This window comes from Macadamia integrifolia, chromosome 13, assembly GCF_013358625.1.
Source record: "Macadamia integrifolia cultivar HAES 741 chromosome 13, SCU_Mint_v3, whole genome shotgun sequence".
Taxonomy (NCBI): domain Eukaryota; kingdom Viridiplantae; phylum Streptophyta; class Magnoliopsida; order Proteales; family Proteaceae; genus Macadamia; species Macadamia integrifolia.
In genome coordinates this window covers 16,025,204-16,051,746 of record NC_056569.1, presented here as the reverse complement: position 1 = coordinate 16,051,746, position 26,543 = coordinate 16,025,204, and the positions used below count along the sequence as shown (strand labels likewise).

Genomic DNA, 26,543 nt, shown 5'->3' with positions numbered 1-26,543 from the left:
GATATGGGTATGTGGATTTGACCTCCTTTTAACATTCTCGGCCATGTTATTATTTCCAATGCATGTGTGACAATTATGTTCATGTGTATTCAAAACCTAGACAGCCCATTCAATAATATATCTATAGACGTAGGGTTTTGAAGTCTTGTTTTTATTGGATAGACTAAGGAGCCTAAACTCTTCCATAGACCGCAACCTGATATGAACTCTAACTCGTGATTAGATAGTTTTGGACCAAAGTACTGCTCCTTTCGTAAAGCCAAGGAAAGGATAGGTCCAGGGAAACCCTCAACCCTGTCGGTTCCCACAACGAGTTTCACGGTTCTCTCTCCTAAGTCCAACCTGATGAGATTTTATTTTGAAGGATCTTTGAATAAATTCCCTTTTATAATTGTGGAAGAAAGGGCTTTGTCTATGAAAACTTCCAAGAAGAAGCAGGTGAAGGGAAACCAGAACAAAGAAAACCAAAAGGATGAAGTTTCAGCAGTGAAGTTGGTCTAGCTGCCCGGGACCACCAATAAGATATCCTTTCCCGTGTATCGGCAACGATGAAAGAGAAGTTCATCACAATATCGGTTTTGACCGATCCCATGATCGCTCCTGAGTTTTAAAAATTTGGAACCAATAGCAATATTTTAACCCATGTTCCACACAAATAAAAGGGCAGGAATCCAATAAACCGAATGATTTTTGTACGAGAACCATTGTTGTACGGACGGATCCTCACAAATGTAATCCGGATAAAAATCGACTAAACAATTAACCAAGTGGTGGATTTCAGCTGAACCTAATCCACACTCGATAATACAACACTAGGAAATCTCATGGATCCTTCTTCCTACAAGTCTCGTCAATGAGCTGGTCTAACGTGCGCCACGACGATCCACCTTCCATGGCCTTCCTAGCAGCCTTTCCAATATCCTTCACCTTCCTCCTCGCCTTCTTTCCCTCCTCTCCCTCCATCAACTCTCTCACCATCTTCTCCACTATCTCCGAACTCACAAACCCACGAACCGACCCGTTACTTGCCACGATCCTCAGTCCCACACCCAGCTCCTCCGCCACCATTCGAGCGTTGAACGGTTGCTCCGCCATCATGGGCCAAGCCAAGATCGGAACCGACGCGCATATACTCTCCATCGCCGAGTTCCAACCGCAGTGGCTCATGAACCCATTCACGCTCTCATGCCGGAGTATCTCCACCTGGTCTACCCACTCCCTCACCACCAATCCTCTCTCCTTCACCCTCTCTTCCAACCCTTCCACCTTCGATCTCACCACCCATAGAAAGCACACCTCCGACTGCTCCAGCCCATCCGCCATCTCTCGTAGCTGCTCCGGCGAGATCTCCGCCTGAGAACCAAACGCCACATATAGAACAGACCGACCCTCGGCCGATTTCTGGTCGAGCCATTTGATCCATTCGGGTTTCTGATCCCGGTCAACCTTCGGTGGCTCGGCCAAGCAGAGGGGTCCAACACACCAGGCCTTAGGGACGAACTCACGGTTCCAGTAATCCAAGTAAGTGGGCTCCAATTCGTAGAAGCTATTCACGACGATGCCCTGGCTTTTGGACGTCGCTGTGGCCACTTCCATTATGAACTCCATATGCGGACCCTTCAGTTCTGGGTCATTGAAGGTTGGGTCAAAATCATTCATGGTGAGATTGACCCATGGGAAGCCAGGCACTGTGAAAGGCTCGTCCGGGCCGAGTCTCAAATGGGAACGATCCCCAGCTAGGACTCCGCAAATAGTCATGGTGTAGTTATTCATGCCGGAGAAGACTAGCCTTGGGATGCCAAACTTCTCTGCTGATTGCTGAGTCCAACCAAAGAAGCCGTCGGAGATTATGAAGCTGATACCACCAGAAGCAGAGAGGCTCTTGAGGACTCTTTCGAAATCGGGTTGCATCAGCTTGGTGGCGTTAGCTAAGGGGACGAAGAGAGACATTGAAGGTAGACGGTCGGTGCTCTCGACACCTGGTGGGAGTTGAGGGATGTTGGCTGGGAAAGCTAGTTCGATGACATTGACAGGAGGTTGAGTATCGTACAGAGATTGACGGATGAAGGGAGAATTTGCCTGGGTGGTGACGATGGTGATGGTGATGCCGCGACGGAGGAGGAGGAGGCGTGTAAGGGTGAAGCATCGGTATGGTGTGGCCTTTCGACATGAAAGGGAAGATCACAATATGCAAAGATGAATTAGAAGACATCTTCTTCCTCTTCTTCTTGGTTTCTCTAGTTCCCCTTCCCTTTCTGGCTTCTGCTGCTCTGTGTTGCTATATATACTCTGCTAAAGCTAATCCATGCTCACATGCTCAGGTATCCCACTAAAGCTGTATTACGAACAACAATAGGATTATAACATATCGTCCTTACGCCGGTTTACGCACCTTCCGTGTCTCTGACAGGTTGAGGTTTGGCAATTTGACACGACTCATGTGTTCTAGAATACTTTGTGTGGTGGACGGAGAGCCGAGGAGATAACACAAGACACACAAGGGTTGGATTTGAGAGAGGTTGTAACTTTAATATCTTTTTGAGTTTTTTTTCTTTTTTGGTAAGGAAATTTTTGAGCTTTCAGTATAATGGAAAAAAACAAGGTTGGCACGCTCTTGGGGTGCTAATCTGTCACTCCTCTTGAGAAAATGACTCAAATGTGCCTCTCATTCTAACCCTCGCACTGGATGAGCCGATAGCCACGTACTTAACCCTCTTTCTAGTATAGTATATAGTCAAGAGATCGTTCTTTGGTGGCAGAGTCCCTACAATATTGAGGGACCAATGAGATTATGTACAGGGATACCAACACTAATAGGATTTTTTATTTATCACGGGGTGAAATAGTAAATTCATATGCCCCTATGTTTGAGCATAGGAGCTACGCGACCAGGCAACTATATTCCTTTCAAGAAGTGTGAATGGTTCTATTTGTTTCTAAAAAAAATAAAAAATTAATAATAATAATAATAATAATAATAATAATAATAATAATAATAATAATAATAATAATAATAATTGCTCTATTTGTTTCAGCATAATCAAATAACTGGTAAAACAAATTTTATCATAAAATTTGATTTTCATCATTTATTTTGTGATTTGAAAAATTTTCATGAAGGAAAATTTTAGCAAGACCTATACATTTACTGGAAACACACTCACAAATTTTACACTTGAAATGATTGTAAAAAAGCCCATATAAATTTCAAATTTTCTTGCTCAATAAAATCAAAAAAACAAAAGCCTCTCTCTCTCTCGTCCACTGGCTTCATATGGTTATCAAGTCGGCAAGGACAAACAAGCTACTTAACCATTCTTTGTAATATCTACTTGAGCAAATGCCATCATACTTTGCAATTCCATGTTTAGATTAGTAGATTTCAATTCGGAATCAGGTACAACCACTTTGCCTTCAGTGCAGTGGACGACTTGTCAAGCAACATCAATGCTTTTAAAGGATTGCGGGGATAATAGAGGAGAGGGAATCCATGGAAGATGATGTGCTGAGAAAAAAGGATGGTTGTTTTTATTTTTTTATTTATTTTTATCAACCTTGATTACAACAAAATTTTCTCTATTTTGAAAGTATTTTTTATTTACAAAAAAAATATATATATATATATATATATAAATATATTTTACCTCTATCTTAGATAATTTTGAAAATAAAAATGCAAAACAAGAATCAATCAAAGGAAGGTTTTGCATGAAAATAAAATAAAAGGCTCACAATTTCTCACTTCACCACTCTAGAGACAACAAGAAGTACCCTTAATATATTATGTGTAAATAGTCCCTTTCTACCAAAAATAAGAAAGTATTATATGTATCTAGTTGGAACAATGCGTTCAAAATTCAGATTTTTTTTTTTTAGTTGGAAAGCCATTGACTAATGATGAAAACCATGCGCACAATCTAGAGCTTCCGACATATAAAGTCTAGTAAGTCAAGGAACGGAATTCCGTCATTTTGTCCTATACAGGACAGATAATACTTTCCTAGTCAGGGCATCTGCGGCACAAGCCATATGAAATAATTAAGGCAGAAATCCCCAAGGTATAGGAAGAATACCTAGTTTACTTGCTTACGCACCACATAGAAGGTGTTGTGGTTATTCTTACTATTGGATAGAGAGGATATGGCTTAGATTATCATATATCAAAATTTATATCTTAGTTGAGTAAAATGCCCATCAATGTATTATATCATGCATCTCCTGTGTATAGCAATTCATATCTAGTTATCTATTGTTACTCAAGGATTTGATAAATCGGGTCGGCTAAGAACAATATTGGCTGATTTGGATCGAATCAGCTGTGGCTACCCCGATTTCAATCGATCCCGAAGGTACAAAATAAGATTTTAAGGTTACTTATGGTCAATTTAGAGTTGTTTTTGCCGACAGATTTAGGTCCCAATTTCAAGCTCTTGAACCCTACTATTCCAACCACTATTAGATCTCTTTTAATATTTTAATACTTTATTTTTCCACTTAGAAAACTCCATTTGATTGAAACAACGTGAGAAGAAATATTAGGGTATATATTTTCGCATAATCTCATTGCCACATGACAAATATAGATGTAATTTATTTTTAAACCGCAAGTCTAACAAGCCTGCACACAATAAATAAAATTCCAATTAGCATTATGATTGTGGATGCGGGGGAATGGTTGGAAATATGTTAGATGATAGAATTGTTTAAAATGTAAGTGCTGATTATTTGAAAAGCAAGTACTGGCATTAGTAATGGTTTTAGGCCACAAAATATATTTTCCCTTTAATCGACTTCTAATTTCTTTTTATTAAAAAAAAAATTGGTTTAAGAAAAAACAGGATGAATGAATGGGGTTTAATCTCTTTTTTTTTTTTTTAATTGAATATTAACATTGTTTTTAAGCGAATAAATTTATTAGGAGAAATTTTTCTTGCACCATGCCATGAAGGAACCGAACAAAAATCAATGGCTGTCAATTTCCGCTCCCTCTATTTACGAATGGTTAATAATACCACAATTGTTCCCCATATAACTCATGGGCACCATCCAAAGGCCTCAGTCCCTTGATTGTAGCAATAGGAAAACTCAGTCCAGAGTACATTGTGCAGTGTATGGTGGCTACGGTGGAGAGTGGAGAAGATAACATAAGGGTTAGAGGAAAAAGGCTGTGGATAAAATAGAAGTTGTACGTTAATTTTTTTTAGGTTTTAGTATAATGGGAAAAAGGTTGGCACGCTGCTGGGATGCTAGTCTATTTCTCTCTCTCCAGCTCTTTGGAAAATGATTCCAAATTTCCATTGCTCCTCCCATCCCAACCTCTGCATTGGGTGATCGCTCTAAGAACGTTAGCTACGTGTCCAACCCTATCGAATCCCTAGTAATATATGGTCAAGAGATCGCCCCCTAATTGCATGACCCCTGCACTACTAAGATGGCTGGCTTATGAGATTGCAAGCGGGGCACAAACATTAATGAGATTTTTATTTCTCAAGAAGTGGGATGGTAAATTCATGTGCCCTTATGTCTGGGCGTAGGAGCCACGCGACCAGGCAGCTATGTTATTTTTAAAAGTGTGAATGGTTCTGTTTGATTTAACAAAAAAAAAAAAAAAATTTGTTCCAGCATAAAATAACTGATAAAACAAATTTTATCGTAAAAATAGATTTTCACTCTTTCTTTTGTAATTTAAAATTTTTTTATGAACGAAAATTTTAGCAAGGCTTATGCATTTACCTGAAAAATACCTTGACAAATTTGACACGTGAAATGATTGTAAAATATCCCACATAAATTTCAAATTTTCGTGCTCAATAAAATCAAAAGAAACGAGAGTCTCTCTCTCTCTCTCTATACATCTTTTTATGATCATCAGGTCAGTAGGGACAAACAATGGCTATTTCAGTATTCCCTTGTAACATCCACTCGAGCAAATACCATCATACTTTGCAATTCCATGTTTAGATTCATAGATTTCAATTCGAAATCACGTGCAACCACTTTGCCTTCATTGAAGTGGACCTTGCCAAGAAGCATCAGTGCTTTTAAGGGATTGATAGGATAATGAAGGAGAGGGAAGCAATGGATAATGGTGTAGTGAGTAAAAATGATGGATGTTGGTTAATTGGGGCATCAAATTTAGATAGATGGATTACTTACTTGAATTGAACCTAAATTATTAATGATATGATGGCAACTCATTTCAAATTTTGTTGTCACCAAATTGTTGAACTAAAAAGTTGTAACCTCTTTTTAATTTCTTCTTGTCTTATTTCTAAAATTTATTTAATACATAATTTAATATAGTGGTAAAAAAAGGTTTTAAAACAAATTTGAAAATTATTTTAACGCAGTACTACGTGAAATGAATGGATTAACACTTAAAAAAAAAAAAAAGATTTTGACCTTTTTATTTTTTTTATGAGCCTTGATTACAAGAAGATTTTCCCTATTCTGAGGTTTTTTTATTTTGACAAAAAAAAAAAAAAAAAAAAAAAAAAAATCTTTGATAATTTTGAAAATAAAATTGTAAAACAAGGGTTAATCAAAGGAAGGTTTTACATGAAAAAATAAATAAATAAAAGTTACAATTCCTCACTTCACCACTTTTAGAGACATCAAGAAACACCCTTTATATTATGTGTAAATAGGTTGAACAATGGGTTGAGAACTTCAAATTATTTTCTATTAGTAGAAAAGCAATCAACTGATGATAAAAACCATGTATACAGTTTATAACATTCTCTAAATTTCAACCCAAGGGGGTAGTGCAGTTGGTGAGCAACGAACTTGGTACAAGCCGTAAACTCGGACGCCCTAAGTTCGACTCTCAATAGGCACACCTTGGGCCACTCACACAGGGGTGTTTAATTAGTGCTCTTCACTGCTTTCAGTGAAAGTTAAATGGTTCTCATTTAACCCCGGTATGACCCAGTCCATGTGGTTGTAGGGTTAGTATGGGCCTATGGAACTAGTCAGGCCGAAGGCCTAGATACCCGTAGTTAGGAAAAAAAAAATCAAGGAATGGAATGCGGTCTTTCTGTCCTATACATGATAGACAATGCTTTCTTAGCTAGTGCATCTACGATACAAGGTTTAGGAAATAATTAAGGCAGAAATCCCAAAGGTATAGGGAGAATAACTAGTTTACGTGCTTATGCACCACATATGGAAGGTGATGTGGTTATTCTTAGTATTGGATAGAGAGGATATGACTTAGATTATCCATATATCGATTATAGCTTAGTTCAATAAAATTCCCACCCATGTATTATAGCATGCATCCCTATGTATATCAATGCAGATCTAGTTATTATTGTTACTCAAGGATTTTGAGAAATCAAATCCGATCGGATAAGCACAATTTTGGCTAGCGAGGCTATCCCGATTCCAATCGATCCTGAAGGTACGAAATAAGATTTTAAGGTTACTTACGGTCAATTTTAGAGTTTCCTTTACTGATTTAGGTCAATCCAGAACGTAAATGAATCAATACCTACCGATTCAGGTCCCAATTTCAAGTGCTTGAACCCTATTATTCCAATCACTTAGATATCTTTTAATTTTTCAATACTTTGTTTTGTCACTTCGAGAATTCCGTTTGTTGAAACATGAGAGCTCTGTGACTATGAAAGGTCCTATGTAGCTAACAAGATGCAGTTACCGTCATGATTCAGTGTCTAAGACTCTATGAAATGGGATTGACTTTGAGAGATGTTTCTACACCATTTTTAGCAGTGCACGCATCAAGGTGATGATTAATCTGAGATTTTTTAATAAGAACAAAAACAATTTTTAAAATTGATAGCAATTAATATAGTGGGAGAATATTAGAATACTACTTATTTTGGGCTTATATTAATTGGATTTTCACTTGTTTATGGATCTCAAACAAGATACTCTTTATTGTATATAGATTATGTCTCTCATTCTTGGTGTTCTTAATACATCTATGGTGATCTATTGGATTTATGAATTATATATTGTTTGAGATTTTGATCCTACAATAATAATTACCCATTTAGTGTATATGATAAATAGGGTTTGTGCAAGAGATAATTCAACATAAAAATTACACTCATAAGTTTATGGAAATGAAATGAAATCCCTATTATTAGTGTCCCCCATGATTTGCCACTTTTGTTGGTTCAATTTACAGTGCAATCTCGTATTCTTAATGTAGAGTACAACATTGTAGTCCACCCAAATATTAGGTACCATAAATATTACCGGTATACACAATCATGTATGGTATTTGTTCGACTATTGATTCCACTATCCATGGATACATTATGGCAAAGAATGCAACAAGAAGAGGCTAGAGGGATTAACCACAAGTAAATAAATAAGATGTAACATTTGTCCATTCAAACAGCCAAAACAAAATTCTATGTAGAGAACTGACTAAGCCCCCCCCCCCCTTTTCTAATAAAATGAAAAAAAATATATATATATATCAATGAAGCTTACCTTTAGTATTAAGATGTATAAAATTTTTGAATAAAAAAATCTATAAAAATCAAAGATATGCGAAAATGATATGAACCTAGGGAGAACTCAATCCCATAAAGTAGTTTACAAGGTGAGGAAACATAAAATCATATCAACCCACATCAAATTTCTTTTAAAATTAATATGGAATCTGTCCCCCATATGACTGGTATGGAATTGTATTATACCACCACACTTTCAAACTGACATCCACGACGGCCCAGTCTGGATTAGGTAGCACTTTTTAAGCAGGTCTACTCTGTTCCAAGGTCTTTGACTATTGGAATGTAATCCTCTCCTAGAGGTTCCACTCTGGCACTAGGAACAATGATTATCTGCTTTGATACCAAAGATACAAACCTTAGGAGAACTCAACTCTATAAATTGGCTTACAAGGTGAGGAAACCAAGACTATATCAAGCCATATTATATCTCTTTCAAAACCGATGTGGGATTCACCCCCTTTATGACTGATATGGGATCGTAATAGAAAACTTTTGCCTTTTGTTTTCAATTTGATTAGGTTTTGATCCGACTTACCAATCCCCATATTCAATCTTAGGTTTTTAAACCTCATTTATAATACAATTTTCATTTTTGAATTTTTAAGCCATGGGATGTCATCTGTGTTGATCTACTAATCATGAGAAATGAAAACTAGAGTATGGGAATATTAGTTTTGAAGAAAAAAAAAAAAAACTATATCGTATTTACAATGGAGGCATCTCTGCACAATGGAGGCATCCTGTCTAAAAATAAAAAACAAAACGTAGGTTAGATATTTGAAATCAGCCGACCCTTCTTAAATTATTGTATAATAAATATCCTTTTCTAAAGTTCAGAAAGGATTTTCTGAAGTGCCAAGTGAGGATACCTTAGTATCTCCTCTCTCCTCTTTACATGTAATGATCTCGTTAAAGTTCGAATCCTCTCCTCAAAATCACCATATCTCATGTCATGCCATCTATAAGGTGTGGGGTTAGGTTCCTAACTATTCCACTCTATCTCACACCATCTTTACCTACATGAGAGAGAAACCTCTCTCAATCTTTTGCCACTCTTATATATAAAACTATTCTCCTGCACCTCAATTTTTTTTCATAAGATGTGTTGTTACTTACTTTTTGGGTAAAACAAGTTGATCTTTACATAAAAAATAAAGCATTCAACCAAATCCCATCATAAAGATTAGTCTTTTGTGAAGGGTAGATTACTCCGCTGGCTCAGAAACACTTATGAGCTAGGCGGACACTACGATGGTTTTCAGATTTGGTAAGATTCTGGCCTTCCGCCTTCTCCCAATTTTGGCCAATTGGCCTAGGCCAGACTCGCGAGCGTGGCCAATTTTTGCGCCAAGAAAGGTTTTTTCTGGTAGAATGCGCCAAGAAAGTTGGCATTACATACATGTGTGCGGGAAGGGAATATAATCTAATCTTCCACTATTTTGTATCTCTTCTTATTGTGGGTCCTACTAATCCCACCTTAGATGGTTAACCTTCTGCCACGTCCCCAGGCTCCATCGTAATGTGCATCAAACAAAGTCGTTGACGTAAGGCATGACCTATACGTCAACATTGATTTTTTAGGTGATTCCACGAATATTCTATTCCCACGTGGATGCTGAGTAGGCAACTCCAATGTTGCTAAAACTCAAGCATCTATTTGTGACGTGGCAACATATACAGTAAGGGGTTTCACCAGTGATGTTCACACCTGATATCGGACGGTTGAAATTTTGGGATCACTGTAGACCGCCGAAACCAACCCACAAGATGAAGATAGTAAATGGTTTTTGGGAAAATTACTTGATTACTCACTTATGGGTTTTCCTTTACAAAATTACTCACCAAAAGTTTCAGTTAACAAAAATACCCAAAATTAGGTTTTTCTCTAAAAAATTACCCACTTAAAGTTTAAGTTAACAAAAATACCCAAAATTGAGTTTGGGTTTATAAAACTACCCACACAAAGTTTCAGTAATAAAAAAATACATGATTATATGTGGAAGATGAAGACTCACTATTTTGGGTAGTTTTGTAAACCCAAACCTGATTTTGGGTATTTTTGTTAACTGAAACTTTGGGTGGGTAGTTTTGTAAACCCAAACCCAATTTTGGGTATTTTTGTTAACCAAAACTTTTTGTGGGTAATTATAAAGGGAAACCCAAAAGTGGGTAATCATGTAATTTTTCCATGGTTTTTTTTGGTTCTATTGGCTAGTGACGTATGAGGCTGAATGTTAGATGGTGAAGAAAAATATGTAAACAAACTTTATGCAACTAAAATGATAATATTGTGGTAGATGAATGATTAAATAAGAAAGGGTAAAATTAAAAAAGAAAAAAATATGAAGAAATTAGATCAAATCTGAAAGTTGTCCATATTTATGGTAAGTGGAGAGAAACTCTTTTGAAGTGGCATGGACTCATGTAGTAGAGGCATTTTTGACTGTCCAAGTAGGGAGAAATGATTTATTTCAAATTGAAGAAATTAAAAGAATCAAAGGTAGACTCAAAATAACCAGAGGAGAAGTGGTGAGGAAAGACATGATAACTTAAGATTATGGATTCGTGTATTGCATTGAATTGAAAAAATTAGAAAAAATAGGATTTATGTAATCAACCCCGTTTAATTTGAATAAAACTGAATTTAATTGATTTTTTTCTGAGCCCATCGTCGAAGATTCTGTTTCAAGGAAGGTCTTGATACATAACGATCTATCACAAACTCAACTCTTATTGACATGAGTCATTTGTTAATAGAGACGGTGTTCTCTTGATGGGGTCATAGGTAATGTGGCTTCCAAGAGAAGGTTATACTTACGAAAAGAGTTTTTGCAAGCCTTACAAATCACTCACATCCCATCACCTTGGGGTGCAATGTTATATGAACATTGAACTAGATCATTTGAGAATTTCTCATGTGGGAATTGTCAGTTTAATTGCAACGAAATTCTCATCAGTAATGTGACTTGAGGGGTCCTTATTAGTACGATCACACATTGTGAGTTTTCATGGACCAATGATCAGTTCTCCTTGACTATATATTCACAGTGTTTGGCCATATTCAAAAGAAATGCTCAACATTGAATTCAGTGTTCTAATTGGGAGAATATCAAGGAAAGAGATAATGTATGTAATAGATTGCACATAAATCCGAATCCAATGGCATTTTGGTATAATATATCAAAATATATATAATTTATTAACATTATTTGCACAAGAATTTGAAGAAAATATTTTCTTGTTCCAAATTAGAGTTACAAAATCTTTATAATGGCATTTCTATTGAGCTCTTGATAGTAATTTAGCACACGCCGTATAGTGTACAATGTCATATTGTTTTGTGGAGAAAGTAAATTGGGTATTATTGGTTATACCTACTTGAAAGTGAACATATTAGTAAATATTGTATTGGGAATATGATATTTAACTAACACATGCATGCTAGGTGGAATCCCAATGGGATCCTAACCCTTCCCGATTTGGATTCTTCTATTTTGATAGCACTCATTTGATTGTCCATAGTGTAGACATCACATTTTGTCACCCTTTGTAAGGGCTATGCAATGATAAGATGGGAATCTCATGAGACGTGGATGGTTCATGTAGTTACAGTTGAGGCTACATCCTCACCTAAGGCAATATAGTTTTGCTTCCGTTTTGGCATAGGATGGTTGAAAGTGAACAAAAATATTTTCAAAACAAATGGTTGATGGTTTTGACTTACATAGAATTGACCAAGACTACCCAACATACCATAGACTGCTTCCAAATTGAGTCAAAAGCCCAATTGGATCAAACCCCCTAAGTCAAATCGAGCCAAAGTTATATTGACTCAGAGACGACACTGGATGCATTTTGATGACACTATTTGCACATTGGACGACATGGTCTAATAACCAACTATGTTAGCCAGAGTGAAAATTTTGTGGGGTCTTACGATTTTATAGCGATTCTATCAATCTTTGGTCAAATCACAACCCAATCTCGTACCTTGACACCCAAGGGATGTATCTAGACTTAATATAAGACCCTAGCACATCTAAAAGGATCTAGAAAATACTTGCGACAAATGTGTTAATGCTCACACCTTGTGGGAATACACACTTCTCATAAATAGACCAAATCTCTCTCTATGCAATGAAGGAGATCATACCGCTACATGGAAGCAATCTTATACCTTTCTTGATGAGCCTCTCAAATATAAATATATGACCCCTCGCACATTTTGGAGATACAACACACACACACATATATATATATATATATCTCATGTACCTAACAAGTGTTCAAGCTATCAAGATTCGGGCACTGGAATCATAAAGAACTACTGTTGTACTTTGCACTAGTTTGAGCTTTCACTGATTACACATAAGCATACACCCTTTCAAACAAAGAACACTCTTCACAAAAGTTATAGAAGGGTAAGTCCTCTTTCACTTATTTTTTTTTTTACAATTTTCATTCTGAGTTTTGCATTTTCATTTATCGCACTTTTACTGAACACAACTTGTTGCTGCCCTCTAGTAGGGCAGCAGTGAAATGTTATCAGTTACATTACCTTTCATAGGATTTTTTACAAAACTTCCTTTTTCAACATTTTAGATTAGGCTGTTATCTAGCTACTGTACAAATTTCATAATTTTTCAATTTTATCTACTATTTCTTTCATATTTTCTCCCTTGCCAACCAAAGCAAAAACTAGGATTTCTCTTCAATGGAATTTTAGATTGTAGGCCTGCTAAATGTGTTTTCTCAAGTTTTTCTTTTTTACAAAAATTTTCTCCTTAAAAAATTTACATTCTCACTGTTTTTATTTCTTTTCCAATGCACTTGTATGTTACATCATATTTTTATTCAACTTTTCAATACATTGCATGCATAATTAGTCTCATTTGCATACAATGACCCCCAACCCCATGTTCGATTTCAAATATGCTATTATGAGATGAACATTAGGGCTAGCTTCATCATTATTTTCTATTATTTAGCATGCTTGCTTTACTTTTCGTATACTAACCATATAGAGCAGCTGGTAAATATGAGACAGATGTTGACCCAAACCCTCCAATTCATTTAAGATCAAGCTAGGCTGAACACTACAGGAGGTGAACCACAGGAGGATGCCAGTACCAGTGATTATTAGGTAGCAATAGTTTTCTTCCACGAGGGAAGGAATGACCCTACTTGCAAGTGTTACTCATATCGGGACAACTAGAAGAGTTACAAACCCCTGAAGAATTCAATGTAAGTCTTCTACCACTGAGAAGAATTAATAGAACCCAAGTAGGGACATGTACTAAAGTCTGACCCACACACCTATACAAGCCCCAGAGACCATCGATGCAGTGAGGTGAAGTTTTTTCAACTAAATCAGGATAGTTGACCCACACCGGTAGTAGTGTGACAAAATAAGTTAATTGGTTGTAGGGCTTGGGCCCATGCACCCTTGCTCCTCGAACCACCTCCAATAGCAGGTACAACTTACAAATGGATGGATTAATGGGTTAGATCGCCCCGAAACGGGCCCACTAGTTTCGATTGGGGAATTAACTCAGTAATGGGAGAAAACCCATTTATTTCCCAAACAGGCTTCGGTGAGCTTAAGTTATCATATAAAGAGTTATTAGAAAAAACCCATTTATTTTTCAAACAAGCCTCAATAAACTTAAGTTACCATATAAAGAGTAATTAGGAAAACCCATTTACTTCCCAAACAAGCCTTAGTAAACTTAAGTTACTATATAAAGAGCTATTAGCTCATTCATTTCACAACCATTGGTAAAGTCAAAAGAAGAAGATAAGGGAGAAAGAAGAAGAAGAAGAAGGAGAGAAAAAGAGATGGCAAGTAGGAGAAGGAGAGTTGGAGCAAGGGAAGGGGGCTATCTCCACTCACCCACACTAGATCAAAAGTGAGTGCATCCTCTCCCTTTCTCTCTCTCTCTCTCTCTCTCTCACACACACACACACACACCCTAGTTTTCCCTACTCAAGTTAAATTGGGATAACCACCAAATCCCAATAACATACCTTCTTAATTAACTAATTAATTGGGGGATTTGGTGTAGGGACCCTAGATTAGGGAAAATATTCATAAATCAAATTGGAGCCCAACCTATGAAAACCCCCAACTGAATTTTCCAACTTGGATAACCTAAACCCTAAATTGAGGGAAATGACCTAATGCATGAAAACCCTAATCACTTTTCCCCAAATTGAGTAACCTAAACCCAAAATTTAGGAAAAATGACCAAACCTCTAAAATCTATGTAACCTAAGCGACTAATTACATCATTCCTAAGCTAATTAGTGTGTGCATGTGTTGCATGCATGAAATTTAACCCTAGACCACTAACCCTAACATGTAAACCTACCTAAAATGGGCAAAACATGGGATGGGGGTGCGGTCAACACCATAAAAGTGAATTAGGAGTATACATAGCTCTGACTTAAAACCCCTTTTTGTTTCCGATGAATAGAACTGTCAAGCGGTGAGACTACACGATGCGAGGTCATCGATAGTACATAGCTCATAGAGACGTGAGGTGAGTGGGTGTAGTGTTTATTTGAAGAATGTTTAATTTAATTTTATTTCATGTATGCTCATGTCATTGTGCATATCTTATTTTGTTAAATTCTATTGTACCTGTGGAATGTAGATTGTGTTTGGATAGAGTGTGTGTGTGTGTGGTGTGGACAGAGTGTTACACCCTGTCTCATTTAAGGCAACAGTATGCGGCACTAGACACCTTACCGTATTCGGTCAGCCTGACACACCAGGATCACAAAGTTGTGGGTTGATTTCTCACAATAACAAGATAACTAAATCATATATATAACAAGATCACATAAGTCAACTGGTGATGGCTACATGGTACTGACATAAATATAAACAACTCAAAAGTGAAGTACACATCCATCTCCACAATTCTTACATATCTATCACAATATAATACATAGCAGCGGAATAAATATATAACAAATATTAACTCCAAAAGAAAACTTAGTAACTCAAACCTCCAAAGGCAAAGTCATCACACCTACAGTCAGGTCCATGCTCGGCCTCTGCATCTGGAACAACTGACCATAAGTCTGGAACATCTCCCGAACCATCAACACTAGTACTTAGAACTCTATAATCTCTCCATCTAAAAAATAATGAATGGGGTGAACTTCACAAGCTTAGTGAGGGGTGGGGGTAGGCAAGCAAACACAGTACAAATGATACAATGCACGCTCCACACCTTAATATGATGTTTATTAGTCCATTTGGCTACATTACTTCCTATTCCATTACTAAGTCTATGAATGTGATTTTAGTGATGCACAACGTAGGTTGTATCCCCTCCCCAGTACGTTGGGCTCCAGGGACACAAGCTAGTTGCAGGCAGGAGTTAGCCAGTCCTAAAAAGCACCTCGATCCCCTGGCTAACCCCTAAATTAGTAACCCCAGCAGCCACGAATACAATATATCATACCATGTTGCAATCCTCCACTAGGTACAGTTTGTCGTTCCCCGGAAGAGCATTGCCGATCAGAAAACCACTACATGGGATTAGTTAGTACATCACCCCTACTGACAAGGGGTTGTAGCATTCGAGTTGTGATACCTAACCCATATGCATTTCTAAATGATGTTGTCCATTCACCATCTAGCATATACAAAGATCACATACATCGGGCCCACGATGTCGGAACTCACCCTTCAACCCACCCATGTCTCATCTTACCTTTCTCACTTCCACAGTCCACATAGCATACCATAGTCCAAAATATATCACATTCACAAGGAACAACAATACGACAAGATATATTAAGCATTCAACACATATGCTTCATGCAAAATATTAAAAAGAAAGCATAAACACTCCATAAACTAAAGGCAACATCCACTCGCCTTATAACCCGAACTACGAGTATGATAAATTCCCAAAATTAATCTTTGTATCCTCCTTGGTGATTTAAGTTCTAATAATAACATACATTATGATATTAATAAATATAATAGTCAATCCTAGATATACATAAGATCATTGCTGAACCCGAACTATATTTTAGTAACTTATGTTTTAGACTATTTCTAAACCTCAAAGCACCTCAAGATACTCCACCCTCATAGGATAAAAAACATGTAGGAGGTATGTAACATGTCCCACAAGAGTGCAAGGTACCAACAACAAAGGCAGAACCAACTTGGGGTTGCAAATGCTCCACTGGCAGGTAGGCAACAAGGCCACCAACCGGCCGCTGGCACCCACCGGTGCCTGTCTGTAGAATTTTTCAGTTCTATCATTCTGTCAATTGAATACTTAGAGCCTTGTCTATGCACAAGGCTGAGAGCGATTACCCAAGGCAGCATGGGGGTGTTATCTTATGCTTCTAGGATCATATTACACCCCAACATTCCAATTCAAAGAGTTATACCTCAACCCAACGAATTCCCAAAATTTTCTGGAATTTAAGCAACTTGGAGTTGCTATACTGAGAATTAAGCACTACCCTACACCATTTCCACCTAACTGAGGTTGAATAAGCTTTAGAAAATTATTATTAATTAGAGTACAACCTCAATTAAACTCATTGGCCTTCGGCAGAGCCTATCTAATAGCATCATGGTCAATCAACCATGGTTGGGGTTGTCCTAGATCAATCAATCATGTTTGCTTTCTTGGTCATCCAATCATGTGGTCTTTCCTAGTCGTCCAATCAATCATCGTGGCTATGCTTTCTTGATCGTCCAATCGATCGCGCTTCCCCGGTTATCCAATCAATCATGGTTGTGCTTTGTGGTTAATCATATAGTATGTCAAGGAAAAGAAAAAAGGCTCTAAGCTCTCATCGGTACAATGGTATTGACTAGTTTTGGGTTCAACTCCATAGAAGAGAATCACATATGGATCATATCCCATATGAAACAATTAGCTCAATTGAGCTCTAATATTAACAACCCACATATTCACTTTATCCAATTGGGGTTTTCCCATTCAATTTTCCACTCATATGGAGCTGATAGGCTGCAAGGATCATGATCTCACCTTGCTTCAGCTCTAATTGAGTTCAATTGGGGAAGAACCATATCCTACAGAGAAGAAATTAAGCAAAATCTTCTCAATTAACTAAGGAAACACAACAACAGCATATACATGCACCAAAATTTGAAATTTGTTGCATGTATACCTCATTCTCAACCTCAATTACATAGAATTAAGCTTGTATGGAAAAATCCCCAAGGTCTACAACCCACTCTGAAACTTGGAATTCACCTACAAGGTGTTGAATCCTAGCTGAAGAACTCAATACACCTAGCCATTTACACACGAAAACCCCTTCTAACATGCTACTACCAAGACAAAAAAATTCACAGAATTAAAAATGGTAAAATCACTCACCTAGGTGCAGGCAAGTGTAGCAATCTTCCAAGGTGCAGCAGTTCAACAAGAAATTCCCTTCTCACTTTTCCTTCTCTTCCTTTCTTCTTCTTCTTCTTCTCCTTGTTGCTCCAGCAGTTTAACAGTTCATAAATGAGTGAACAGTGACTGAAAACTGATTTATATAGTTCATCCAAATGGATCTTAGGGTCTGTTTGCCTGAACACTATAGAATTCAATTTTAGGTTAATCCTTAATATCTCATGGTGGAGGATCCCACCAATTGCTAATTTGAAAACTAGTATACCATCAGCATTGGACCCCAATACACTAGGTAAAAGTGAGAGGCTGAGTTATAGGGTTGTGGGGCCCATAGAGGAAAAGGGTCAGATTTTGCTCAGTTTAACACCATTGGCCAGCCGGTTGGACCCGTCAGTGGGCTGTTGTATAGCTCAGTACTTCTGATCCATTTCCAATGTTGAGCCTCCATAGGTCAACTTGCTAGGGTCTTTATCTTTTTTGCCATTGGTCTTAAAATGTTTTCCAGTGTTGCTGACAGGAGGTGCACTAGCAGTTTGGATCATCATTGGCTTCCAAGCATTCCATCAGAGCCAAACATCCATCAGAGGTGTCTGTCACCTCTAGCTCATTCCCTAAACAGTAAGAAAAAAAAAAGGTGAGGTCGGACCAAAGTGTCACATAGAGTGTGTGAGTTGAGTTCATGGTTGGAGTACAAGATGTGGACAGTATGCATACAGACAATGTGTGTGGGATATGGATAGTATGTGGCTATGGTTGTGTGGAGTGCGATGAGGCCAAGGGTGTTTTCAGTACCGTATTCCCAATCATGATTGTTTTTACTATTATGATATGATTACATTGCCCATGGCTAGAATAACAAACTCAACAGCTACAATCCCTTCCCAATAGAGTGAAAGGTATTGGCTAATCCCTTTCGTGGTAGGTTCGATAACCCAATTCTGAAATACAACATCTGCAGTATGAGTGATTGTTGTCAAAGGCGAATATGCCCGACATGGTCAATGGTAATTCCGGTGTCGTGGTTACTAGGGGTTATTAATAGGGGCTTACCGAGTACCAAAAAACTCATGTAGGGACCAATATGCTCTTGATTCATAACTAGCTTGTATCGCCTAGTGATTGATCGTGAATTCTTGGATTAGGGATACTACATATGTTGCTGTAGCACTAAGACCCCATCTGGACTTAGTTTTGATGCTAATTCTGTGTGATAATAATTTGGATCATGTTGGCATTCATTTAATCTTGTTGTTTATATTATTGCAACATATTTGGTTGTGCTTGCTTGCATGCCCCACCCTTCACTGGGCTTCATGGAAGTTCACCCCATTTGTTGTGTGTTTTTAGATGTTAATTAAGCTAATCCGTCCAATACCATTGTGGAGACATCGAGTTGTGGGAAGAGGAGCTTATGGAGCATGAGCAAGGCTATGTTTGTGACGACTGTGCCTATATATGTGGCACTCTAATGATGATCAGAGTAATTCTTGATTTTGACTTCATTTTTTGTGTGTAAATAACTAATATATTTCTGTGGATAGATACGTGTAATATATCATGACAGGAATTAAACATTCCTTTTGTGTAAGAACAATATGTATCAGTAGAAGATCACTAGTTGTGCTATCCTTACTGCTTATTAATTAATTATGAATTTTAGCTCATTTCATATGTTTGTGATCTTAAAGTACTGCAACGGTGATCCTGGTTGGATTCTTGGATATGAGATCGTGTCCAAGTCACCGGCCTTCAAGTAAGTGAAGGTGGGGTGAGACATTAGCACGGCTCGTGGCCTTTTGGAATTCAACTTGAACGTGATCCTACTCAAGTCGGATCTTGTCCATTTGAAATGCACCTTCTCAAAAAAGAATGTGGCACTAGAAGCCCAGAGATGGACCTGCATACAAATAAATAAAAAGCAGATTGCTCAGCTAAAAAAAAAATAGAGAGAATAAAACATGGGGAGACCTAGAATTACCTCGGCCATCTTCCTATGCATGTGGACAACAAAGGCAATTGCATCCATTGCCCATAGGTCACCCAAGTTGGTTGGAAGCTGAGACCTACAAGTTTGTTCTCGGGCCATGGCATTATCCTTGAAAGACTAATCCAGGGTGGTCAAGTTCCAGAAAGGAGTGGAAGGCTTCTCCACAATAGGTAGGCTCTCCTACTCTTTATCAATTGCGACGCTCTTACTTCAGTCATGATGGCTAGCCCCCTAGGTCCTCGTCACTGAAGGGGGTCGAGGAGAGTCTCTGTGCTCATCCTCTCTCTTCCACTTGTGCTCGGGCCCCTTCTTCTTAGGGGTCCCTTTGGGAGGTTCTTTAGAGGTGGGCATCGGCTTCTTCTGCAAGAGTACTTTCTTCTTGACCTCGTTCATAGCAACAAGGTGAGCCAGATTGAGGGATTCACTACAAAGTAAATGCAAAGGCTCAGAAGTTAGAACATAAAAAAGAGGCAATATTCGAAACCGAGCCAAATAGTGATTCTCACTCGAGATCTCCCACTTTTACAAGAAGGGCTCAAATTGCAAATCTCTAACATCTACAACCTTTCCCTCAAGGAACTCTCTAGCCATGCGCCTAGTTTCAGAATCAAGGTCAAGGTCACAATTCACCTCAGCTTGATTAATGTCCGACCATCAGCTCCAAAAATGGTGATCAGGAACAGTGGCGAAGAAGTATTTGCTTTTCTCCTTCTTCTCCGATGAGGGCATCTCCTCAAAAAAACTTGAACTTCTTATTAAAGGGAGCACTAATCTCCCAACGGGTGAAGTAGTCCACCTATTCGTCTTATTTAATTGAAATAAAAATAAAAATAAATGAAGGCCAAACCGAGCATTCAACTATATGTAAAATACATAGAATCCAAGCACCCTCCAAGAGCTCGGCATCAACTGGATCGAAAAAATCTTGAGGTCCAACACCAACTTGAAAAACTATTTGACAGGAAGGCAAAGTCCATCACTGAAGCAAACTTCATAAAAGTAGACCTCAGGTTCCTGAGCCAAATCATCTCTTTATATTGATAAGAACCCTGAGGACGACATCACGTCATTATATTTTTTGATCCATGTAAGGTGCTCCTTAGTGATGGCACTCTTGATTAAATGCACACCAGCACAGGCATCGACGGTTGTGGCCGAACCCTCTGAGCTATCACCATCTTCATGCTTTTCTGTGGCAGCCCAACCGAATCATTCCCTCTTTTTTGGGGGAGGAAAATCCTGACCTGATGGACTTATAGGCACGGCCTGCTCTAAGCTCAACCCCTTGGGAGCGTAATCTTTGGGGGCAGACCATCTTCAAAGCAACAGGTTTCTCACTTTAAAACTCCACAAAGGGAGACTTAGGTTTGTTAAGGGAAGTATGCTACCCCAAGGACTCAAAGGCGGAGGACTTTTGGGTTGACCATTTTGGGGCTGAGGACTCAATGGATGGTAACAAATTATCACTAATCTTTTCGCTACTGTTCGAGCTACTACTGGACTCCTCTCTCATATGAGTGACTTCATGTTTAGCCCGGTGAGGGTGGTACTCAAGGTCACTTTCAGAAGGCATATATAATAAGATAACTTATTGTTGACAAGGCCGAAATGAAGATTGTTTGCCAAACCAAAGTGGAGGGTCGTGACCACTGAAGCTCAAGATCAGTCCGAAGCTAGAGAAAACTCAACAAAGTGACGAAAATGAAAAAGATTATTTCATTTATTTCTAGATAGGGAAGGATCGCAATCAACGGCTGAGATTAAACCAATCCTATGGTCTATGTGGCGCAAGAATTACCATTCCTAGAGCGTTATTATGACTCTAGCGCCTCGCATCGCTTGGCGTGAAATTCTCACCTGGCAGCTTGGCGGCACATTAAATGTACTCAGGAAGTCATGTCAAAGCCAATCCGAGTAACATGGGTAACCGATCTATCCATGAGTTAAGGCCAAATCGAACTCCGATAGACCGAACAGTAGTCCTTAGTCTAACGGAGTGGGGCCCTAATGAGGCAAAAAGCTGCAACCATCAATCAAGAGACAACATGTGGCAGCATAATCGAGGTGACTGGACATGGAACCGGATCGTGTTCTCGGACCTAGATTACCCTTCTGAGATACCAACCCATGAGGCCGGTATATGGACGATCATCATTAATCGGTATTATACTGATTTTAGAGCTTGGAACCTGCCGTTGTACCCTAACGAGCACAGGACAAAATCTCCCTTCCAAAATTACCTCCTCGCCAACTTAGCAAATTTTATCTCTCAATGCCCACACGAAGGCAATATGCAGGAGATCTGTCCAAACATGGATTCCTAACGAAGCAAGGCAACACTTACCTAATAGGACTCTCATAAGTTATTTCCTACTATAATTAGAACACCTATCAAATAGGGACTCTCTGAAATTGCTTCCATCCATCCATCACCTATAAATACCAAAGTAAGGCTCCGAAAAAGGGGTCGAATACGTTTAAAGTTGTAATCCGAGTATATGTTGCAAGAGAGATTTGACTTAGGCATCAAAAAGTCTCCCATCGGAACAGTTTGGCACTCTTCCCTATCTATTTGCTTTTACAGGTCATCTGAAGTGCATGAGACGGTTTCTGGATGCAACAGATCCAAAAACGTCTTCATTCATTCCCACCTCTTCCTCCTCAAAGCCTTCCAAAATAGTGAATTTACTCCCAGTCTTAGTTGGTAGAGATCCATAACTCGCTTCAATTATATTCAAATTTTGATTTTGAAAATAAGGAATATTCTGGGCGCCAATTTTACCACCATCTACAGCCCGCCAGATTAGATTGAGCAGCACCCGAAAGCACACTAAAATCATCTTTAGCCACCTAATCTTCTAAACAAGTTCACACTCCAAAGTAGCATTTACTTCTCCCAGGGTCTTAAAATAATAAGCTTACGGGTGACAACCATAGAACCGTTTCAAGAATACGCATCTTATCTTCCTCTTCATAAAACTTGAAAATGAATGTTTCAGAGAATTTGCAATCTATTTTCCATTCCGACAGCAGAGGTTTGCACCCAAAATTCTTACTTAACGAATAGTGGAGAAGGGGCTTCATTGAAGTGTTTTCAAACCATGAATTTCCAATTGGACAAAGGTGGCCACTTCGCTTTTATTGCTTGAATGGTTTGAAGTGACCAGAAAATTTTGCTTCCTGAGGTTTTTTTCTCATCATTCATTATGAAGTTTCCTTGAGAAAGGGCTTCCTTTTGCAACACTCAAAAAAAAAATATATATATATATATATATATTCCTAATGCATTGCCCAAGGAGACTTTACTCATGCACAATAGGACTCATGCACAATAGGAAAGTGGGGGGAATGATAGAGGGAAGATGGAACATACTAAATACAACCCACAAAATGTGATAGGAGTCGATCCTCTCTTCGAATAGAAGATGCAAGCTAGTGCGCTAGGCAGTAGATTCAAAACTAGAGTCACGTTGAGAAAGAAAGAGAAAAGTAAAAGCTGGGGAAAAAATTGCTTTAGTGCTGCCAAAGTTACAAAATTACCCTTAACAATTGCTTAAGCTGGCAATTTAAAGTTTAAACTTAAATAGCATATATATCCCTATTGTGAGCTGCAATATACCTCTCATACGTGGTCTGTGGTAGGGGTGTCAATTTGTGGCCCGAACCGGCTAAACCGACCGGGACCGACCGTTTATAGACCGGCCCGGCCTGAACCGTTTATTAAACGTGTCGGGCTTGAGCCCGGCTCGTTTAAAAATGGTCGGTCTCGGTTTTGCTACTTGAACCGTCAGGCGCCCGACCGAGACCGACCGAATAACGCCCGACCGAGACCGGCCTATTGTGCACCGACTTGGCCCGACCCTTTAATGATTGTAGAATACCTATTTTACCCCCCAAATTAAAGAATAAAAACTAAAAAGTAAAGACATGTTCACATTTTAAATAATGGTTATATTTGGTATCATTTATTGATTTATTGTCATTTTTTTGGGCTTGCATGAGTGGGCCGGAATATAATAACACATTTTAAAGAGGGCCCGTTTAAAAACCGGTTAAGCCCGTTTAACATTAAACATGTCCGTAGTCCGGTTAAGGCCCGACTAAAGCCCGATTAAGGTGGCCCGATTATAACCCGAGACCGACCGACCGAATATAAAGTGTACCATGCCCTCAATAACTAAGTCCGATTAGTTAAATGGGCGGACACGGTGTAGCCTTTGAAAGTCTTCAAGCCCGATTAAGCCCGACCGAAACCGAACCGGCCCGACCGGTTGACACCCCTAGTCTGTGGAGTGATCAGCATTAAGTTCAACTCCACAGTACCTTGCCTACAAATTCATTAATACTATTCCACCAAAAAAAAATTAATACTATTCCACCGCACACACCCCATAAGAAAAATCTAAAATAAAATATAAGGATAACAATGACTGTGACCACAGAAACCAGACAACAACATTGCAATAAGAAATCTCCCTCTCTTTTATGTTACTATACCCAACCCCTCCCCTAAATCAAAACAATATTTCAGGGGAAAAAAAAAAGGAAAAGAAATTATGAGTTCCCTTATCTGATCTTTCTTTTTTATAGGACTGCAAAATGTAACAACAATACACCACCACCTAAACATACAAACATTGGAAAAGAAAGCATGAGATGCATATATGCATTCAAAGAAGACCAAAATACTTCTCCAATAAATGCATTCTTGAACTGCTCATCTCATGAATCCTTTGCTAATTAAAAAGTACCCTTCATGAACAGTGTGCTCAAACTTTGCTACTGCTGCTGCTGATGATGATGATGCTGGTAGACCATGAGAGAAAGATGATCCGAGGTTCCTCTCAGAGCAAACTGTTTCCCTTCAACCATTGAAAACCTAAAAAGGAAAACAACAGGTTGTGGTGTTTGCTACTGACATGATCACTCCGATCCGTTCTTCTCCCAATAGAACCTCTGATGCTAAATTTCTTGTTTCAGTATCCCCTTTCAACCCCCCCCCCCAACACAAACACACACACACTCTGGCCACCAATATCCAACAAAAACCTAACTAAAAACAAAGACCCAAATGTTGAAAAAGAAACAAGAAACTAAGATTGGTCTTAATTTTGGTAGCTCAAATTAAAGAGGTGACTGAAGATCCGAAGTTGTTGAGATCAGCCCAAGCTCCGACACTAGTGGTATTCCAGTAGAGAGACGGATCGGCGGTCGCCGTTCCAATTGGATTCTGGCATGAGATTCGGTTGTTTTCCCCTGCTTCTAACTTCATTTCCATTTGGAGATCCTCAAAGGGTAACAAGGCCTGAAAATAATTATTACCAGGTGTCCTATCTTTAATCCCACCCAGCTGCATAAGCTTTTGCTGTTGATGAAGGCTAGAAGCAATCAAAGAAGCCGTTGAAGGAGAAGAAGAAGATCCAAGTAGAGAATAGCTTGAAACAAGAGGACTTGTATAAACCACATCTTGGAAGCTTGGAAAATGGAGGTTATTAATGTCTGAGAGAGGAGCACTCATACCAGATACGCCATATAATAGAGGAGAAGGGGATTGAGTTGGAGAAGAAGAAACTTCATTGGATGAAGACCTCTTAACCCTCTTGTTCTTGCGGTAGCCGCCACCGACCGGTACATTACGAAGAGTTCCACCTCTAGTCCAATAACGCTTACAGGCCTTACAGAAGTGTCTGGGTTGGGATAAGCTGTAGTTGTTGTAGTAACAAAATTTAGTGTTTGAGGAGTCACAACGAGGACATTTCAGTGCTTGTTCTTCTTGCCCTACTGGTTTCTCCATTACCCTACCACCTCTTGAAGCTATCAACCCCGTCTCATCTATCTTCTGCTGCACCAAAAATAACCAAAAAGGAAGATTACACATCAATATTCTCATACAAGAGCTAAGAAACAAAAGAGTCATGTTATGATGCTCCATAATAATTGAGACGTAGAGAGAGAGAGAGAGAGAGAGAGAGAGAGAGAGAGAGAGAGAGAGAGAGGAACCTGTGGCCATTCGTTAGGGGAAGGAGAGATGATCATCTTCTCACAATGACTAAACATTTCGTCCCCTTTCAAAGGGATCGTTGAAACGGAGAGTAAACGGACAAATGGTAGGTGGCGACGTGATCAGTCCTTGTAGAATGAGTGGAATAAAGAGGATATGAAAGAAGAGAGGAAATTAATTTAATTTATTAATTGGTATTATTAGTATTTAATGCCAAAAAATCACGTGATTAGAGTCAAAGCAAACATAAAGATAGTGATCAGTGTTACAAAAAGGAATTTTTAAATAGTGCCCTTTAACCAAGAAGGGGGATTGTGGAGGAAGAGGGCAGAAGGAGCAGATGAATCACATTCCCACGAGGTTCAAGAAAGAACATTACAGATTTCAATTCTTATTCTTCACTTTCTCTATTGCATTCATTGATCTTAGGAAGAAAGAGGGAATCCCAAAGGGCCCAACACCCTAGGCTATAAGACAACAATTCTTTCTCAGATCTTACTCCCTTCACTTCTCTTTTATTTTATTTATCCATTATTTCTTTTTCTTTTATGAGAGAGTGTGCTAGCATAGTACCTAGGAATTAGGAATGCTAGCGGGATTTTGACCATAGGATTTGGTCAACTTGAATTGAACTGTTGGATGGAAAGAAGATATAC

At 38.6% G+C, this 26,543-nt stretch overlaps 2 protein-coding genes across 3 annotated transcripts; both read right to left on the bottom strand.

Moving 5' to 3' along the window:
• Positions 1-648: 648 nt before the first annotated feature.
• On the bottom strand, positions 649-2,351 carry LOC122059367 (UDP-glycosyltransferase 90A1-like). Its single transcript, XM_042622103.1, is given in 2 exon segments — positions 649-2,136; positions 2,138-2,351. Coding segments are annotated over 2 exon segments (1,389 nt in total). The 5' UTR covers positions 2,213-2,351; the 3' UTR covers positions 649-822.
• A 21,927-nt stretch (positions 2,352-24,278) lies between these two features.
• LOC122059281 (dof zinc finger protein DOF1.4) lies at positions 24,279-26,044 on the bottom strand. 2 transcript variants are annotated; one of them, XM_042621990.1, is made up of 2 exons: positions 25,887-26,044; positions 24,279-25,725 (listed from the first exon to the last, which is right to left on the bottom strand). In XM_042621990.1, the coding sequence occupies exons 1-2, from the start codon at positions 25,941-25,943 to the stop codon at positions 25,006-25,008; spliced, it is 777 nt and encodes a 258-aa protein (XP_042477924.1). In that variant the 5' UTR covers positions 25,944-26,044; the 3' UTR covers positions 24,279-25,005. The 2 variants fall into 2 exon arrangements, with proteins under 2 accessions (XP_042477924.1, XP_042477923.1); XM_042621989.1 differs by having other exon boundaries at positions 24,279-25,728; positions 25,887-26,014.
• Positions 26,045-26,543: the final 499 nt, after the last annotated feature.

Bases quoted from the DNA above. Each gene is read 5' to 3' on its own strand.
- LOC122059281 (XM_042621989.1), bottom strand. From the start codon at position 25,943: ATGTTTAGTCATTGTGAGAAGATGATCATCTCTCCTTCCCCTAACGAA. The intron at 25,729-25,886 runs GTTCCTCTCTCT...TTTTTGGTGCAG, and splicing joins CCCCTAACGAATGGCCACAG to CAGAAGATAGATGAGACGGG.